The following is a 20,976-nucleotide window of genomic DNA, read 5'->3' as shown; positions in this document are numbered from 1 at the left end:
GGAGTTATCATTTGATTTTTAATAGGGGTTCTAGGAACAAATTTGAAAAAAATAGACAAAACAGGAGTTTAAAATAAAACAGGCAGGATGACCTTTTAAGTTAACAAAAAGTAAGGATAACCTATATATAACGAAAAGAAAGGACCGTTTAGAGTTTAGAAGGATTAAAATTTTGTATGTTAGACTATGTATACAAATCTTGATTTTACATTGTAGGGAGCTCTTTGCATATGCAAATTAATCAATCAGTACAAATTCTGTTTCTAATAACTTAATACCCAAGTCCACATGTAATTGCTATATCTAGTTGTTTACAAACAGGGTTTTACATCCTAGCAAGGTCTTGATTTTCTCAAACTTCTAATGACGTCAAACTGATTGATCATTAATTAAAAGTCTGGAAAAATATAATTTACTTATAGCAGGAACATATATATTAACTAATTATACTGTTCCCAGCTTATAGTCGGAATTGGGTTTTCAAACAAGCTCCAATGGGTAAGTACGATTGCCCCTACCTCATGTTGAATAATCTAAGTAAATCATGCGTTGTGTTTTCTATACGTTTAATCGTTGTGATAGCTAATGCATATAATATAACGTCACACAGTATAGCGTTATGGTAACAACGTTACAATAACGTAATGTTAGTACTTCGCGTATTTTCCGACATTCTGGGGGCCGACAAAAGTGAAATATGTAACGACAATTAAACAAATGTAAAATTCACAATACAGATAAATAATTTAAAATTAATGTCCATCTCAAATAAAATAATCTAGTTCCTTAACCTTGACTGAACACAATTACAGTTTATCTTTTAGTCCATTCATGGATGTTCCTTCTAGCACACACGGTAATTTCAGGCTCAGCTGTAAATTTCTTTCATTATAAGTTTCTGTCCTGTATCTATGTGGCTTCTTGACTCCACAAGTTGAGGGTGTGTTCGTTCGGGCGGTCTTGGTAGATAGTCACTTCCTTGGATGTTTTCCTCAAAGGGTCTTCTTTTACCTGAAGGTACATCATCTTGATGGTTATGTTTCTGAGACAACCCTTCTGTGTAATTGCCTTTCTCGTTATCAATAGTTGTGTTCTTGTGTGCGATGACGTTTACAAGAACTGTTGATGGCTGGTTGATGTTTCTATTGATCGGTCCTGATAATAGATATCCGATCTTTGACTGAACAGCGGTGGGTCCGTTTCCTCTAATTACTTTGTCCTCGAGAATGTCCCAATAGTGGTCGGCGCCTATGAGAAAGTCAATTACGAAACGGTCTGTACTTTGCATAGAATGTGCAAGTTTAAGTTCTCTTAAGTGTGGCAAGCTCCTTGTAGTCAGGGAAATATTGTTCTTAATTGGGACGGCAATTTCTGGAACAATGAGTGTATTAATATGCACCTTTTCTCCTGTGTCGGTCTGTAGTTGTATTGTTGCAGTGTCTAAGTTACGAACTTTCTGAGATAAATCTCCGAACGCAGACAGTTGAATGCTTACTTTTTCTGTGGGTTTTATTTCTAATTGATCAGCTAGTTTCTGAGTTATAAAAGAACACTGTGCTCCCTCGTCAAATAAGATGTTACATTCTACTTCTTGGTCGTTATATACAACTGGTGCAATTGCTGTTTTCAGGAGAATGTTGTGATTCTGTTGTGATGAATACATTACTCTTGTCTCGTTTGGTGTTTCAACTTTGTTTACTGATGACTGTTGTGTTGTATGCTCCGGTGTCGTACCTGGAATTACCTCTTTACCTCTACATATGCTAGTATGATGCATTCCGTTACACTTTTTACATCGTTTAGTAGACTTGCATGCCGCCACTCGGTGTGACCCTAAACAGTTAAAGCATAACTGTTTCTGTTTTACGATTTGATTTCTAGCGTTTGCGTCTGTTACTTCAGAGCACTCCGTCGGATAGTGCTCACCTGAACAGAAAATACATGTACGTGTATTTGTCTTCTGATGTGTGTCTGTGAATTTGCTCTTGTATGAATGTGATTGCGTACCCTTGAAAAATGCAGTAGCGTACAATCTGTCTGAATCTGTGACTCCTTCTCCAGCTTCGAGTATGTCGATCTCTTTAGTTATAGATTTGCGTAAATTATCTAATATCAAATTATCTCTTCCGTGTTCTCTTGCAATATTCTTTCTTATGTCAATCGGTAACTTGTCCAAAACTACAGGTACCAAAAGTGAACCATACATCTCTGGTGTTTGACCAAGTGACTTTAATCCTCGTACGTATGATTCTAATCTGTCTCCGTAAGACCTCAAACTAAAAGCATCATTTGTCGGTGCGGGTGAATTCATGAGTGCTTTCATGTAAGCATGTTTCAGTTTGCTAGGCTGTCCGAACCGATCTCTGAGAAGGTTGACTGCGGTTTCGTAGTTACCATTTGTCAAAGCGAATCCCTCTACTGTTTGCGCGGCGCTTCCCTCTAGCTGGGCTTTCAGATAATTAAACTTTTGGATTGGCATTAATGTGTCATTGAAGTGTATGGATGACTCGAAACAATCCCAAAATGTCTGCCACTTGAGAATATCTCCATTAAAATAGGGTAAGTCTAACTTTGGAAGCCTATGGTAATTAGATTTTGAAGATCTCGGTTCTGACGGGACTTGAAACATGACATTCTCTGACGGACGGGTATGAACTGCAGGGGCGTGCATTGAATACTGCTGGTTGATAGAATCTATTGCACATGTGTTCATATCAACTCTAGCTTCGGGTGTGAAATTATATGCGTCTGGGTTAAGTCTTCTCGTTGAAGGACCAACAGTATCATGCGAAATTATATTTGTTTCAAAGGACTTAATGAATTTCCGAATTTGTCTAATTTTGCAATCAAGTTCGTACATATACTCATCTGAGTCGGTGATTTCCTGCTCCAGATTTTCCTCCGATGTCTGTTCCAAAAGTCTGTTATTCAGGTCAATCAATGTTTTCTGTTTCTGCGTGACAGCATCATCAAGGGCTTTCACTTTGTCAACTTCTGTGTCTGTTTTTGACTTTAACTCGTCGAATTTCACCAGTAGCTTCGTGACGGCTCCTTTGTGTCCAGCTCGAACTGACTTCAGCTTTGAATCCATATATATCCAAAGGTTACGGCACCATTAAATGTTGAATAATCTAAGTAAATCATGCGTTGTGTTTTCTATACGTTTAATCGTTGTGATAGCTAATGCATATAATATAACGTCACACAGTATAGCGTTATGGTAACAACGTTACAATAACGTAATGTTAGTACTTCGCGTATTTTCCGACACCTCATATAAAAAAGATGTGGTATAATTGCCAATGAGACAAATCTCCACAAAAGACCAAAATGACACAGACATTAACAGGTCATCGTACGGCCTTCAGCAATGATCAAAGTCTCAGTTCCTTTTGGCATGTCCACATGACAGACGGGTTTGACTCCAATCTTAATTACTAGTTTTCCTACCGAAGGTCTACTATTTTCTACAGACATTGCGGCTTCCTGATCTAATACAAATTGGCCGTCAGTAAAGTTGCCGCCAATAATGCTCAAAATGACTTTAACCAAAAACATCAACCAACCAACTAATGTCTTGTTAAGCAATCAACATTATTTTTATTTGAATATCTATGTTAATAATATTGGTGGATGCTTTGTCTACTGGGTTAACAACATACTAGTGTAATGAAGAGAGGATGAAGAATTTCCAACTTCAACCTTCTTTTGTTTAAAATGCTTAACCGGCAAGTTTTGGAATATTAAAATAAAATGCTCCGCATGGCGCAGTTTGTTACGACAGCATAAGTCAAACCCTATAACAGTTTCGTCAAGTATTTACACAACATTCAAGCTTGATACAGCCTAGGTTTCTGACACAGAACGAAAATATATAGTCTAAGGATTAAGAAATTTGACATTGAACTTTCTACATTTTGGGTAGTTCTTAAAAATTAGTACAAAAGGTGTTTGCTTTCACATAAAAAAAACCCTTGAAAACATGGAGCATTTAACAAGCTTATATATATACCCGTCTTGGTTCCAATGATCATCCGATATTTATAGTGAATCTCTTATAACCCATGTGGCAGTATTAAACCAAAATTGACACCAAGAGTTCATGTCACTGAACTTTGACTCATCAGGACCATTTCAAAGGTCATTTAAATAGTTTATATAATGCCGATTTTGCTGTTGGTTTTCCTGTTTCAATGGTCACTAGTCATTTTTGGACCCATAAAAGCTTGCAGGTCCTTATGAGCCAAAGGCAATCTAGTTGGTTTCAATCATAGAACAAGTTCTTTCAACTTTTCTGCACAAATTTCTGACTGCTAGTTTCGCAGAATCGTTTCCAGTACCTTTATTTGATTTATTGTTGACTGCTGGTGTATGATGCCTGTTTCAAACTCTTGGATATATTATGGTGGCAGGTTTTAAATGGTACTAGGAACCATCTTCCTTCAGCAGTAATAGTTTCCAGCAATTAAATTTGGAATTAAGAACACCTGTTACCAGTGTGGTTTGAACATTCAAACTTAAGTGTTGACGGGTTAGTCATCTTGGTACATATGACAATGGAAGATCCGGGACCCCTTTTATGGTAGATCAATGCTTTTGAATGTGATAAGATCAAATATTAAAGTATGAATCAAATTTGAAGCTGGTCTCTCCAGTTTTGATTAAGACACTCTTTTACTATGATTGATTTCAAAATCAACAAAACTATTTTACTATGAACTATCACAAAAGTATCCTCATTAATGTAAATTTACATTATTTTGGGGCATTTTAATATGGGTACCGGTACACATATTCCTAGATACTTGAATTTTTGGTTTTCTCTAAGTCTGCATACTACCTTTTATCATTTAATACTTATTTGAACATTCAAATTTAAGTGTCCATTTAGCAATCTATACAGTTAGGATTTTGCTCATTGTTGAAGGTTGAAGTTGCCTATAATTGCATACATCCACCTCATCTGAAGCTTGTGGGATAGCGGTCTCATTGACAATACCACATCACATTATTTTTATATAATACCCACCAAAGTAGGCATACCTTAAATTAAATAGAATTCTTCAGTAACTTTCAATTAATAAGTATTTCATCAAAAAATTGAATGATTAGGAAAGGGCTATAACTCAAGAAAAGCTAAAATGTAGAAAATTGAACTAGATCTTCATTTAGTCACAGGAAACAACACAAATTTTTTTAAAACTATTTTCAGGTTAATGAAAGGACACTGTTAAACAGTCGCCTGAGCCAGCCTGCTGTACATTCCCAAATTAAAAACATATTTTTTTCCCTCTGAAAATCTGGTTAAAAATTGGCACAAAGATAAAAAGAAATATTTCAAGGATATTTTTTTTATTCTACAGATTAACATTATTAAGATGAATAAACCACTTGCACCATAATAGCAGTTTTCTAATATTTTTTTTGCTACTTACAATAATTGAGCCAAGCAAATACAAATGGTATCCAGTAAATGAAAAATTCCCCACATTTTCATTTAAAAATATCTGAAGCAGTCAATTTCAAGTAATAATGAGAAAATCAAACGAAAAATGGTGTTTCTAGTTCAATTTTTTTTAAAATAAAAATTGATTTTCTGAAAATATTTGTGTTGTGTCAGATTCTGTTCAAGACCTAATAGAAATTCACATTCTTGAAATAAGAGAGAAAAAAATGTTGCGGATTACAAATAAGTTTTCAATTGGGTGAGGAGAGATTTCTTACCTATGGACTAAATTTTGACTTTAAAAATAAATTGTAATTATATTCTTTAATCAATTCAATGCAGTTGTCAAAAATAATAAGCTCCACAAGCAATGTTTAAAGAAGCAATTTACTGGAAACAAGTCCCACCTGGCCATTTAACAGTACTTATACATTGGATATAATTAATTACCGTGTAATCTTGGAAGAAAAAAAAACCTGCGTGCAAATGCATAATATCTATTTTTAAACAACGTAATGAGGTCATGACCCTTTTTTAGAATTTTGACGAACAATGCAATCCTTCACCTGTGTTTGATTTCAAACTTTACAATACAGAAATGATACCTGATTAATGAAAGTGATAAAAAGTAATAAACAAACAAAAATATTTCCATGACAACAGACAACATGTCAAAAATATTGGATAGCAAAGTCAGGATTAATGAGATGTACATGCATTACAGTGGGCAGCAACCAGACACTGCCTGATCTAAAAAGAGTTTATGGTCTTTAAATGATAATGATCCCATGAGAAATCAATCTGGCTAGAACATGTCGACAAATTACTTGTGTACTCTTTCTTAGGAAACTATAAAGGCAAAAAAATTCAGCTGCATATCTTGGTCTTATCAAAGAATGAATGTCAATGGTATTTATAAACACTCTGTAAGACTGTACATGTCAATATTCTAACATTTGTTATCAAGGCAAATCATTCAAAATTTACACATTCAACAATTACACAAAAATACTAAAGAAAATAAAATTGACAGAACTGCATTCAAAAAGGCAGCTTACTTAGAAATACACAATATAGATTTGGTCCTGCGAGTACAAAAATATTCATATATCTAAAAAAATTCTTGAACTTTCAAAAGCTTTTCCTTCTTGCATCCAGCGACAGCTAAGAAACACATAAATAACAATACGCTTGTTGAAAACATATGTATTGCTGATGAACATGTTGTTTCAAATAAGTAGGATTTTAATATATTCAAATCCATATACTTTAAAATGGGACAAGTTTTTTATAACAATCTGCATGCCTAAAGGCCTGATTTATTTTGCATTTAGAATTGACAAAAGTTAAATAATAATCCTGATCTTGCCATTATCTCTCACATTTTATTAAGCATATTAGCCTGCATACAACATCATCACTGAGTTTCTTTGATTGAGAAAGTTCAAGATTTTGATTAATAGAAAAAATACTGAACAACATCTTACAATAGAAAATATTTTACAGGTTATTCTTATTATACAGTAAATAAACAAATATTTCTACTTTTCTTTTTAGAAATAACAAATGTTTAAAAATATAATATTGATCAGAAAAAAAGTTATAAAAAGATTTCCCTATATCTTGAAAAATAAATTATCATAAACTTAACCTTGTCCATGGTTCAAATACTTATTAGTTGGTGCAAGATTTATATCTAAATTGTTTCAAATTCACCAGGAATTTGGAAATAAATAACTACCAATATTTGTTACAATATTTTCTTAATTAACCAAAATAATAATTAAAAATTTCCCTATAAAGTTTACATTTATTTTCTCGCTGTCTTCAGCTGGGATGCTCACCGTGTATTTAAAGGTCAATGGAAGAACTAATGGTATTATTATAGAAAATAAGCCAATTCAGAATCTAAAGAACTGTGGGTAATTTTATTTTTTACGAACTTCAAAACGAAAATAATGTCCCTTCATTGGTTAATTTTCCATTGTGTAGCATATTTTTAACCAATCACAATGTTTTGGTGAATGCTTGTGAAAAATTACCCAGATAGCATTAGATTCTTATTTGGCAAATAGATCAAACTGTCAGATTTTAGAAATAATTTATTGTCCATATTTTAATCTACACCAGTCCTTTTTTATCAACATCTTAATATAAGTCCCAAATGGGATCTACTTTTTTCATAAATATTTCAATTTAGAGAAATCCAGAAGATGAACTTTCTGTTTTTAAGCTACCATCATACCAAATAAATATAATATTTCTTTTCTACGTTTATTAACAAAAGTTCTGACATAACACCCAGAAAACAATCGTCCCTCCCCCTTTTTTCCATGTGCTCTGTGTCACAAACACAGTAGGAAAAATTCTTTGTTTATCTATCACTTTACACGACTTCATATTCTTTCTTTACTGCACGTCCAAGACAGCAGGCAAACAGGATTCCAATGATCTAGAAAATTAAATAATATGGATTATCTCCCTTTGTCCATATTACTTTTCAGACAACTGGTAATTTGTCAGCTCAGTAGTTTTAAGTTTTAAAAATAATTATATTTTTTGGAAAAATCGCTATGATCTTATGAATGTTGGCTAGATTAGAATCTTAAAATAAAAGGTAATTCCCAGCTTGGTCCGTGGTTTCATTTTTAATTGGTATAAAGATACTTCTTTTCTTATAATGCAGAAGCAATTAAATGTTTTAAGTCATGATGAGTCAAAATAGCATGTTAAAGTTGACAAGTGATCAATGACCAAAATTTGACTCAAGATGGCTGTGTAGTACAAAAGAGACAAATTAATTAAGAAATTCACAAGTCATCATGCCTACAAATAGGTTCAACCCTCCACATTTTATAGGAGCCTGTAATTTAGTTGTTGTTTCTATGTCACTTTAATTTTGTTTGTTTGATTCATAAATCAGGCCATTGGTATCTATTGAATTGTTTCTAATTTGATCATGTCTGGACCATTTATAATTAACTATACGGTACAAGCTTTGCTCATTGTTGAAGTCGGTACAGTGACCAACAGTTGCAACAATCCTCTTCACTTTGACTTGGTCTCATGAAGACCACATCCTTCTCTAAGGTGGATTTAACCTGGTATCGACCCTACTTAAGGTGGTACCCAACACTTAAACTAAAATTAATTTGGCTCGTTTAATTTTCATGAAATTTTGACAAAGTATTTACTTTGACCCTTTGACAAAAATATAAAAATTTCAAAAAATTTGAACCTATCACAAAAAATACACTGGTTATATAGCAGTTCGACAAATGCTTATTTTGATCACTGAGAAGCTTAATATTTCCTTTACAACACGACGTAATTAAAACGTTTAGCTGATATACAGAGTAATCTCCCTGTAGTGTTAGGTACCGCCTTAAAGCCTATAATTGCATAATATTTACCTGGATGACAGCAAATCCAACACCAATACCTCCAATTACGACGATCTTGTCTTTAACAAAATCCTTCAACTCTGTGTAGCATCCCTAGAAAAGAAAATATTACTTTCAAAATACTGTGGATTTATTTATATTCGTGGGTTTCAATTTTTGTGGATTAAGGAAAAAATTACATGTTCATTGATATTTAATTTCGTGGCTGTACTGAAGTCTGCTTTCAAGCCAAAAGAAATTTTGTTATTTGTTGAACATTTTATTTTGTGGTTCACCTGTACCCACGAAACTCTTAAAAATTGGTATCCAACGAATAATAATGAATCCCATAGTAGGTGAATATTCTCTTAACTGTTTATTTTTACTGTGCTTTATGTCTAGTGGCAAAAATTTCATGCATGTTAAGGACAAGAACATATTAACTTTGAAATTGAGATGAAGAACAGCAATAAACTGAAGTTTCTTCGTTTTATATGTTTTATTTTTGCTTTGAATGAACTGTGTGTTTTTCCAATCAAGTGGACCTTACTTACCACATCATATGGGGTGCAGGAAGTAGCTGTACCACCATTACTACAACATGAATCTGGAAATGCCTCAGTTCCATTTGGAAATTTCCAGTCACTGGAACTGTTCACTCCACAACAATGGAACTGAAAACATTAAGTGAAATTTTACAATTTATAATGAGACATGAATAAACTATCTTTAATCTTTTAGTAATGCATAATGTATCTTAAATTTGCATACTGTATCTTAAATTTAATGTTTGATGCACATATATCATGTATATTAGAAATTCGATTTTAAAGTCATAAGAAATGAATGAATGAGTGACCGGTGAAAAATAATGTTATTCCAATTCTTGAACCAATGCATACAAACATCATAAACTTAGTCTTCTGTGCACAAATTTATCATTTTTTCCCATAAATTTCGTCAATTTTTTTTTCAATCGGCAGGTAATTAAATGTTGTTTTTTGAAGCCAAAGTTTAACAATTGTCACCTGTAAGTCAACAATCAACAACCAGATGCTCAGCAGGGTGCAGCTATATACGACTGCAGAGGTTGAACCATGAATAGTTGGGGCAAGTATGGGCACAACATTTAAGCTTGATACAGCTCTGAATTTGGATTGTGATAAAATAGGTGACACAACATAGGTTTTTGACACAGAATGAATGTTGTCTAAGAACTTAAACTTTACCAGATGCTTCGCAGGGTGCAGCTTTATACGACCACAGAGGTTGAATCCTGAATGTTTTGGGCAAGTATGGACATAACATTCAAGCTGGATTCAGCTCTAAAGTTGGATTGTGATTAAATAGTGACAGCATAGGTTTCTGACATAAAATGAATGTGGTCTAATATAATGAACTTAAAATTTATTTTTGCCTTTGAGCAATTCACTATGCTGTTGAATATTAATCCTTTAAAAAAATGTTTGAAGAAATTTTCTTTTTATTTATGAAATCTGAAATTAAAAAAAATTGAACCCCTCCCCCCCCCCCCCAATTTTTTTTTCACATCCCCCTTTCTCTTATTCAAAAACTAATCTCAATTCAAATTTCTAGTGCGTATAAAAAGCATGGATATTGAGCAAGTGTTTAACATGTTAAATCCTATTATAGTTTATTCTAAGGACATCCATGCGTATTGCGATTACCATATTTTTATGAAATGGGTTACACTGAGGTCACATTGCATACGGAAAATATGTTGGGGGAATTGCTTCCTTGAAGGAAGCAATAAAAATAAAGTAAACTTCTTTTAAATATGAACAAATTAAAAAAAAATCTTCAGAAAAAAAGTATGCGTACATAAGTTTTATAATGAAAACTATCCATTGAGTAATAAAAAATATATGCATTATTTTTTTTTAAATTTGAGGTTTCTTATGACTTTAAACATGGTGGTGTATTATTTTCACAGAGTTCCAATTTTGTGACATCTGTGGACAAATTAATTACAGCAAAATAATTTTAATACCAATATTCAAAACTCATTAATGATGGTACAAACCACAGCAACAGTTTGTTTATGTAATATTTACGTGTTTCTAGTTTCTCTTTTTTTTTTTTAATAGATTAGACCGTTGGTTTTCCCGTTTGAATGGTTTTACACTGGTAATTTTGGGGCCCTTAATAGCTTGTTGACCTTTAATATGGTTTACTTTTTTTTAAATTGTTATTTGGATGGAGCGTTGTCTCATTGGCACTCACACCACATCTTCCTATATCTATCTAAAGAATACCATCCTGACTGAAATTGCAGGGTCAAATAAACTCCACAAAAATGAGAAAAGCCAATGCATATAAAACTGCATAACATAAATACAATTGACTTATTATAAGAGGTTCTCTTTGATCTAACCTAAACACACATACCTACCTAACCCTACAAGGTATGGTGACTTATAGCTGTTAATTTCTGTGTCATTTTGGTCTCTTGTGGAGTGTTGTTGTCTCATTGGCAATCATACCACATATTCTTTTTTTATATAATGGGTAGGCAACAGTAAACAAAGCATTTTTAATGAGAGGCAAAATACACACTGCTATGTAATTATAGACAGAAAATTCAAACTAAATGTAGTTATACCTCTTTTTGAACTTTGTCCCAATCTTCTAATGCTTTACGGTCTGTGATTGTCTCTTTCATCAAATCGGAAATCTGGGTGTCAACCTGGAAATAAAATAAAATATTTTTTATTATGTTCATTAATCATGATGTTAATAGATGCCTGTAAAAATCACAGTATAAATTGGCAACTGAATTACTTAAAAGTCCAGAGTTGGGGTAATTGTAATTGTAATCAGCTGTAATTGATTACAATTTTTCAAGTAATCATTGTAATCATTAATCAGCCAAAAATCTGATTACATGTAATTTTTATTTAATTTAATCAATTACTTTTCAAAATACCCTGTAATCCTGATTACTTTATGATTACATTCTGATTACAATGAACAAATGATGAAAAAAATCTTAACTGTGTTTATGGTCAATAAAGGAAACGTTTTGTTATTCTCATTCAATTTATATTGAAAATGTTTAATAAGATAGTTTGTATTACTTTTTTTTTTTATAAAACATGACAACTGGTTTGTATACATGTACTTCAGTAAAAATAAACTGTTGCAGTATTGAAAAGTCATCAATAGCCGAAGAAGAGACATATAATACAATTATATGTTTCTGTTTTAAAGTTAAAACAAAGAGTTTTTAAATTTCATTGGCAGTATGTCTTCTCAGCTTGTGCCCATGTGTAAAAGACATGGATTGATAAGTCTCTGAATTGGGATAATTTCTCGAAAAGAAGCATTTTCTGCGGAAAAAGAAAAAAATTTAGGAAGTACAAAATACTACATCCATATGTCACATCACAAATATTTCTGACTTTGTATGGTTTTAGAGGAGCTGTTGCTCAATGGAATTGGTCTCTTTCTTTAGTAGTTTAGGTGTTCATTTGTATAGATTTGATCGATTGATTTTTTTACATGTCAACTATAGAAATTAAAAAAATTGTAATTCTAGAACATTAAATTCCTGATTTTGCCACCAACGAAATCCTTGAAAATTGGTTTCTCACCAAATGATCAACATTGAAAAGTTTTGGTGTTGTGAAATAATGTTCAAATTAATTTTCATTTCTGTATTGTTTTTTGTCCATTACCATTATACACCTTTCAAATATCTACTGATAAGCCCGCCCCCCTTAGCAACACATGGCAACCAAGCATCAGGTCAAGCTAATCAACAAAATGGCGGTTATTATGAACATTGGATAACAACAAAGTAAAGAAAATGTTATAAAAAATATAAAGAAGACCAATATATATATGTTTTTGTGTTGAAATATGATAAAATAGTTACTCCTCAAGAGTTGAGAGATGGATTTAAGAAATTCTGACCATTTAAACTAAATTAAAAGAAACAAATAGAATATTGAAATTTGAAGCTTATACTAGATTACTTCATTCACAAAAATGTAGTTTTAACAACAAGATATAGAATATGATATGATTGATAATTATAGATTATCGTTGATTATCTCAACGAGATTAATTTTCTCGCTTGAGCTGGTACAGCGAAAGTGAGAAAAGCAATCGAGTTGAGATGACCAATGATAATCTGTTTATCGCTATTTTACCTATGACGACATTGTCAATTTCAATGTCAATCTCCTTAGTTTCTAGCGATAATTTTTCCATCTCAAGCGAGAAGCATGATATGAAAATTATCACAAAAAAAGATCAAAGGAAAAATGCACAAAATAGCGATAAGATAAATTATGATGATAAATTACAAGTTTAATTAAGCATGGCTAATGAATGTTAATAAGCAGTGGGTCAACTTGTTAAACAAGCATCATTGCTCCAGTACCTATTATTTGTTTATTGAATAATATTTAACCAATTTTCTTCTTTTTATATGCATATCAAAATTACACATTATTTTACTTATGAAGCATCTATTGAAATATATCATGTTATTGTTATTATTCCAGCTTCTCCTACCTTTTAACAAAGTCTAAGAATGACAGTACAAACATAAATACTTTTATTTCTATATTCAATTCTTTAATTGAGAGCCGTGGTGTAGTGGTTAGTGCATCGGACTACTAACACAAAGGTTCCTGGTTCGATTCCTGTTTGGGATGAAAATTTCAGGAACTCAATTTTCGGCTCTCCCTTGACACCATTTGCGAGTATGGTCTTGAGGAAATGATGATAGTCCGTCGGAAGGTGAAAATAAATGGCTGACCCGTGTTAAGAGAGAGCCATATTTCTTGCACGTTAAAGACACCCTTGTAGATTTCAAAAAAGAGCAGACTAATGCCGCTACAAGGCAGCACTTGCACCCGCAAAGGTGGAAAGGGATTAATATAAGTTGCAAAACTTGTTTCCCAACCCACTATGAATAAATATGTTTAAACTAATTCTTTAATTGCTGAATCTTTACATTATGATACATGTATAATGTAATTTAAAAAAATAACAAATTCTAACTTGAATGTTTTATAGTATAATAAATTCTCAAATAAATGAAAAAAATATCAATTTGAATTCTAATTCAATTTGTAAACCAATCGAAATCTTCTTGTTCAAAATATATATTTTTTCATCATTTTTAAAAAAATACTATTTAAGCATGTAAACAATATTTTTAAATCAATAAGCACTGTCATCCTATTCCTTTTTAATTGATTCATTAATTAGTTTCATTCATTGAAATAACCTTTTTTTTGTTGGAAATTGACAACTTGACCTTCCTCTACCCTCTTACTTTGATTACTTTCCCTAAAATAATATTATAATTAATGATTTAATTGCGAAAATTTCAAAAAAAATCTATCAAATTAACTGTTCATATAAGAAAGCTTGACCAAGGTTATGTCCGACAACACATGCTGCTATCAAATGTTTACACATGTGGTAAATTAACCACATGTGATTGGTCAATTAACTGATGATTGGCAGGAGAATGGATAGGTGTATTATGCCTTATTCTTTGTATTAAAGAACCCCAATATTCCCTCTAATATTTCTCCAATCTTTTTTCCCTTAGCCCTTTAATCTCTACTGTACATATGTTTGCCCATTGTTTTCTATTCTGAAAACCCCATCTCAACTCTCATACATGTATAGGATTACAAAACTGATGTAGTCCTCAACCTTGTAACGAAAGGGAGGGAAACCAGTTTACAAGTTTTCTTTTGCCATAATGTTCATGCATTATTCTGCAAACCCCTCTGTCTTATATCTGTTGAGAGCAAACAGATAAAAGAATGGAATTAGAAACAGGTTTATTTTTTTCGTTATTTTCATATTATTTATTGTGTACTTACTTTGTCTTTATAAATGAATCCGGCAATACCAGCAGCCATTTCACAGATGAAGATGATTACAAGAATACCAGCAAACTGTAAAAGAAAGTGAAATTCATCTTCCACAACAAAATTCAATTTAAAATCAATTAATCTATCAATGATCTACATTTTGTATGTGATAAAAGTACATGTACAGGTAATTTCTAAAATGAATTAACTACAGGAACAGTTAGCAGAGTTCTATAATTCTCATCCGTTCTATCTAATTTGGCTACGGTTACCCAAAAATTCATTTGCATAAAAGAATATAAGATAAATGTAGAATGGGCACAGCAGCATTATATATATGACTCAATGTGAAGATGATACAATTCAGAAATTTAATGATTTATACAGTCCGCCAAAAGTTAAGCACCACCTATTTTTATTGCATAGATTTTTTTTCAAATTCAAAAAATCATTTTTTCCACGAAAAAAAAACAACAATCATATAGCAATTTTGCTAATGTATACCATAAACAAACCAGAAATGTAATTTTAGTCACTTATGAAGGTTCTATGCATGTAGGTTTCCCGTTCATAGAAATAGTGTAAATTACACTATTCAGAAACAGAATTTAAGTTTCACTGTGATTTTATTTTTTTACAACAATTGATCACCCAATATTATTAAAATTTTCTACACATAAGCTTTGGTATGTTCGGCAAATTTAATGTCAATATTTGAGTCAATAGCATGTGTAACAACCTCACTTCCGGTACAGTTTCATTACACGACGTATCATTCTCGGTGCAAGCCTTCAAGCTTTAGTTTAGTAAAATCTGTTGCATTAAACAACAAATACCACTTTTAAATCGACAAAATATTGTATAGGTGGATCTCTGTGATTGAAATTTACGCCAATGGCATCTCAGACATGTTTGATAGGGTTTATGTATGGGGACATGGAAGGCTGAAAAAAATGTAAATGGCTTGTTGCTCTTTGGACTCGGTTAAAATCCTTGCCCTGTACGCTCTAGTGTTGTCGTCCATGTACAAGGGTTTTGGCAATGTAGACGGAAGTGGGGGATTATTAAAATGAGGTATTACAATGTTAAACGGCACCAAATCTCTATAAGTCTGTTCTTTTATGTTACCCTGCCGAATATGCATACCCAGCTTATAACGGCATAAGAAGCAACCCCGTACTGGAACACCACCAGCACTGAATGCAGTCCTTGTGCAAACATTGTTTTTGGTCATAGGCCGTTTTGTTTCCCCGCGAAATTCGTATTATGCCGTCTACTGGCAGTAAAAGAATCAGACTACCATCTGAACAATGAGTGTTTTGTCAGCTTCTTATGTTCAAGCATAGATAGTCATTATCCCATTAAAACCTGACGGTAGTGTGCCTACTTGTAAGTACTAGTCCTAATAGACCAAGACTTGCTCTTCGGTTGCCTTTGAGAAGTCGACTGACCAATGTACGAACACTAACACGACCACCTGGAGAAACAGTGTATTTGTAAATGCGCAGATGACCTTTGATAAGAGTTTGCTTAACTGCCTTATCGGAGTTCAATCTTTTTGGTCTTAATGGATTTTCTTAGTGTATGTTGAAGGTAATTCATAACACCAAACATTAATATTCTTTTCGCAATAGTTATAAAAATATTGCCAGTTATATTTCGGTGGTGCTTAACTTTTGGCGGACTGTATAGATAATTTGATGTTTAGCACCCATTATCAGCACTAAATGAATTAAATGGACTTTTTTTTTAGATTATTGGGGGCAACTTTTTTTCTCAATTAGTGACTTACGGTCATAATACAACAATAGTTTTCTTTGTATGCTCCACAACATCCGAAAGCTGCAATCATAAATATGAATACACCAAGTATTATTAAAAACACGGCTGCCGCACTAAATTGCCCGCCTATTATTTCTGAATATCCTTTTAAGTTGATCTGTACATAGGCTCCTCCTGCTATCAAACCAATACCAATCAACTGAAAAAGAAATAAGGATAAAACTTTATTACATTGATGATGATACTGGTGGCTTTTTAATGTCCAGCAGACTATTAAATGCATATTTCTGAAACGAAAATGTTAATGTAATATGAATAGATGTAATATGAATAGTAACTTTGCTTTGTTCTAAACCAAACCCAGAGTTGAATTTTTGACCTACTAGTTCATGAGGTAATGTAAGTCTGCAAGAAGAATATTGACATGACAGTTTTTGCTCTTACTCTTTAAATCTAATGCTCCATGCTTAGCAGAGAAGCAGCAAATACTACCATTTAACCAGTCAGGGTTGGCACCCACAATCCTCCTGAACTCAAGGCCAGCATGCTACCACACATACAAGACCACTGAGGCTGCTTATTACATTGAAACTTACTATTATACTCAACAAGAAAATGTAAACATGGTAAACAGAATATTTTGCAGGCTTGAATTTTATCAATTTTTATTTTTCATTTTTGCATCTTCTTTCTTTTTTAATAGGAAAGATGTCATGACAGACATGTGTATGTAAAATTAAAATGTAGTGTCTCCAAAAATGGAAACGAAGGGGGAAACAAATCAACAAAAATGGGAGAAAAATCCTGCAATATACGACTACATTGCAGTAAATCAAAGCAAATAATGCTTCCCACAACCTCTCCTATATTTTATAGCTTTTTTGTGTAATACATGTAAATATACATGAACCATGTCAAGCCCTTGGTTTTGCAATATTTCACATTAATAAGTTAATGGTCAGAAATACCATGTACATTTCATAAACAACCTTGAGTTACATGTTATGATGTACCAATACAAACAAATCTGTCATTTAATATTAGTATATATATTTATGTGATAACAAATCTAGATAATTGCAACATGTTTAAATTTGTTTTCCTGAAGATTCAAATCAGGAATTTCCCGCTGCATTGAAGACCTGTTGGTGACATTCTGCTGTTGTCTGTTCTATGGTGGGATTGTCGTCTCTTTGACACATTCCCAATTCCATTCTTAATTTTATTGAATCTAAAGCTTCTTTTTAAGCCCTATAATTTTGAATTTAATGTATGCCTGCAAACAGCTTTATACATTTTAAACAAATTATAATTAACATCTATCAATTAATACATTAATATCTCTTTTTTTATTTTTGTTTTTAATCTTATAAATTCAGGATTAGATTTTTCTTCTGGTCAACAAAAAATATTACATGAAATGTCAATAACTAAGAACAATAATTAGCTGTGCTATATTTTCACCTGTTTCAAAATCTCTAAAAATTTCACATGATCTAAAATGTCAGTTGACAAAAGGTATTATATATTATAATATTTAAAATAAATAACAGACAATTGCAAGGTATGTTATTTGCTAAACAACAAAATAGATTTAAATCTAAACAACCAATACAGGTTATGGTACCCTTATTGCACCCCTTTTTGCCTTGGCAAATGTATTATTAAATAAATGGAGTAAAAAACTTGTCTATAATTTCTTAGAAAAGTGTGCATTGTTGATCAGGTACATTGTTGTACATGCTTGTGCATATATAGTCAACAGTCATGGCAGTATCTGTTGTTGGACGTTGTAAGATTTTTTTCTCCTAGTAATTATTGCTTAATATCAAACTGCAACAATAAAAATGTCTTGTCTGTCACAGTTTTAACTACATCCTGAAGTTAAACATAATTCAAACCTCATATTATTAATCTGAAAAAAACCCAAAAGATTGTCATAAATTGAAAGACACGTTTTTCAATGTAAAACAAATATGGATATATAATTTTTCAAGTTTCCAAGAAGAGTTCTCTTTTTTTTCCCACATCAAAAGCTTGGAATTTATATGTTCTTGAGCCTCCATTCTATTCATACATGTTATTGTTTATGCGGTAAGCATGATCTAATTACCTGGATAATTACAAATGTACATTTCAAGTTATGTTTATACAACCGTGAATCATAAACATTCTAAAATCTCAGTGTTAACCCAACAAATTTCATTTAACATCCTGGTACTAAGGGAATTTTGAAATGGCATCTTTTTTCAAGGATTGGTAAAGGTACAACATGTAGCATCACATTTATTAGTTTATAACATAATTAATACATGAAGAATTTATTAACATATGACTTCAGATAGATTAGCATTCTAATTTTGTTAGAAAACTGGGGAGAACTGGAGTCTCACAGCCAAATAAGTTAGGAGAGTTAATAAAATATGCGAAGATCAAAGAACACAGGATCTTTTAATGTTTTAATACTCTGATTGAATGAGAGAAGACTGTTTAACATCAGACAGCAAAATATTAATTGCTCATTCAGAAAAATAACCTGTTAATGCACAAGGCCATGCAAAATAATTGTTCCCTACATACATGACATATGAATCTGCTTTATCCTTCCAAGGCCATTATCAAGATTTTTAAACAGATTGATTAATGCGAGATGCATTGTTTATTTTTAAAGACAATTATCCCTTTAATAAAACTGTTTCAACATTGCTCTTTTATCATTCTTAATAGTTTCAACTTGCTTGATATTGCTGTTCAAATGGCTGGTTATGTTTTTTAACTTTCGAAGTTGCTTGGTATGATATTTTAGTTTTAAATTGCTGGTAGCAGTCATTAAAGTGACAGAATTTCTTCATTAATCGTGTTAATTGTCAAAAGGTTTTTTCTTCAAGTGGGATATTAGAGGGGGATAGGACCTTTATCAGGACTCCGGGATTGGCTTTTTTTAAGCTCTGGATTTTGGGATTGACCCTCTCGGGATCCAGGAATTCTTTATTAGAATTTCGGGACCCTGGGTTTTCGTTATTTTAAGCCTGGGATTTCCGGATTTCGTGTTTTTAAGCTGGGATTTGGGGATCAGGACCCCCTATCCCCCCTCATATTACACAAGTGTCAACACAGACTGTGCCTCAAGATTAAATTTTTCTGTTGGACTTTAACAGTCATGACAGTGCTTATCAAAAACGAGAAAAATCTGTCAGATATGTCAGACCACGGACAAATAGCAAACTTTAGCTGGTGTATTTCTATTTTTTTTTTAGAAATAACAAATGAATAACCTAATTTGTAGATAATATGGTGGAAAACATGATAAAACTAAATTATACAAACAGAATAATGTTAATTGACATGATTTATAAGGGTTACTAGATTTTGCCAATCATTTTCACCCACTCCTTCAGAAGGTGTGAAAGTATACCAAGTTGAGTTCAATTTTGAGTTTGTTTACTATAAATTTGATGTAGGAGAGAAAAACATCCCAATAAAATACAAATAAAAAGTTAAAGTTCATCGAAATCCATAAAATACCATAAAATATCGATCAGACTGAAACATTTATAATACAATTAAAACTTTTCCATCTACAATGAACAGTCTGTACTTGGGAGTAGTTTTTGAGTTGTAAGCACAGTGTTTAATGTCTCATTGTCATTAGTACCCTTCATATTTCATTAGTGTAATTTGTTTTAATAAAATCTTAACACAATGCATAGACCGAATATTATCAAGTGCACCTTTTTGGGTTATTTCCCTTCTACGCATGGGGAATTCATTAAATTTTATAAAAACTAACTGCAGACGTGTCAGTTTCCTTTCGAATTCATGATTAAAACACATTATTTGATAACAAGAGTTTTAAATAGCTCAATATTCTGTACTCTCAATTGTGTGTGACGAAAATATTTAAATTTATGAATTATCGTGAGAACTACTTTCGTTTTTAAAAGATGAAGTACAAATCCATTAATTGTATACTTACTGTAAATAAAACATTAAATGCAAATAACAATACACGAATACATTTCATTCCACCTTCAACCATCTTGACGAATTATGTCTTTCCTTCACAAAAAATGAGTTTATTCACCACACCCGACCGATAGCAGATTTCTCCGGGAACCTGTTAACGTAGGAATTCCAATTAAATTACTTCCGTTTCAATAAATCGCCCAGAAAAAAATGTCACTAAGCTTCTAATTGGTATTTAATATGAAAATAACAAAATATATGAGATTCAATAATGTGTGTCTTGTTCACAAATGCGATATACTGAATTTTGTTAATTGAAACGAACTATTTATTATGTGTAATCACATTTGGAGATTGTTCAACGTCATGTGATTGTTTTCAGTGTCACGTCATAGGTGAGGGTCACCAAAGGAACCCAAGGCTATTGCGCTTTGTTTTCAAGATATTCATTTCATTGGTTATGCTTTTTTTTCACTATCATCAATTGACAGTTTTTGTAATTAATTTATACAAACGTGTAGATCTATTTTTTCTT

General features: G+C 32.2%; 2 protein-coding genes across 2 annotated transcripts; both read right to left on the bottom strand.

The window, feature by feature from the left end:
* Positions 1–868: 868 nt before the first annotated feature.
* Positions 869–3,091, bottom strand: LOC134694236 (uncharacterized). Its single transcript, XM_063555236.1, has one exon. It carries the CDS (start codon positions 3,089–3,091, stop codon positions 869–871), a length of 2,223 nt encoding a protein of 740 aa, XP_063411306.1.
* A 2,244-nt stretch (positions 3,092–5,335) lies between these two features.
* Positions 5,336–20,773, bottom strand: LOC134693992 (CD63 antigen-like). The gene is made up of 7 exons (XM_063554974.1): positions 20,452–20,773; positions 16,486–16,674; positions 14,703–14,777; positions 11,453–11,536; positions 9,384–9,503; positions 8,860–8,943; positions 5,336–7,898 (listed from the first exon to the last, which is right to left on the bottom strand). Exons 1-7 carry the CDS (start codon positions 20,512–20,514, stop codon positions 7,833–7,835), a joined length of 681 nt encoding a protein of 226 aa, XP_063411044.1. The 5' UTR covers positions 20,515–20,773; the 3' UTR covers positions 5,336–7,832.
* Positions 20,774–20,976: the final 203 nt, after the last annotated feature.

The sequence above is a fragment of the Mytilus trossulus genome, chromosome 13, assembly GCF_036588685.1.
Source record: "Mytilus trossulus isolate FHL-02 chromosome 13, PNRI_Mtr1.1.1.hap1, whole genome shotgun sequence".
Taxonomy (NCBI): Eukaryota; Metazoa; Mollusca; class Bivalvia; order Mytilida; family Mytilidae; genus Mytilus; species Mytilus trossulus.
This window is presented reverse-complemented; position numbering and strand designations above follow the sequence as displayed.

What these genes read in the sequence shown, in the direction of transcription:
- LOC134694236 (XM_063555236.1), bottom strand. Translation starts at nt 3,091, where the DNA reads ATGGATTCAAAGCTGAAGTCAGTTCGAGCTGGACACAAAGGAGCCGTC.
- LOC134693992 (XM_063554974.1), bottom strand. Translation starts at nt 20,514, where the DNA reads ATGGTTGAAGGTGGAATGAAATGTATTCGTGTATTGTTATTTGCATTT. An exon ending in GATTCATTTATAAAGACAAA is followed by an intron (nt 11,537 to 14,702) that starts GTAAGTACACAA and finishes TTTTATTTCCAG; the next exon opens with GTTGACACCCAGATTTCCGA. An exon ending in TTGGATTTGCTGTCATCCAG is followed by an intron (nt 7,899 to 8,859) that starts GTAAATATTATG and finishes TTAATTTTCTAG; the next exon opens with ATCATTGGAATCCTGTTTGC.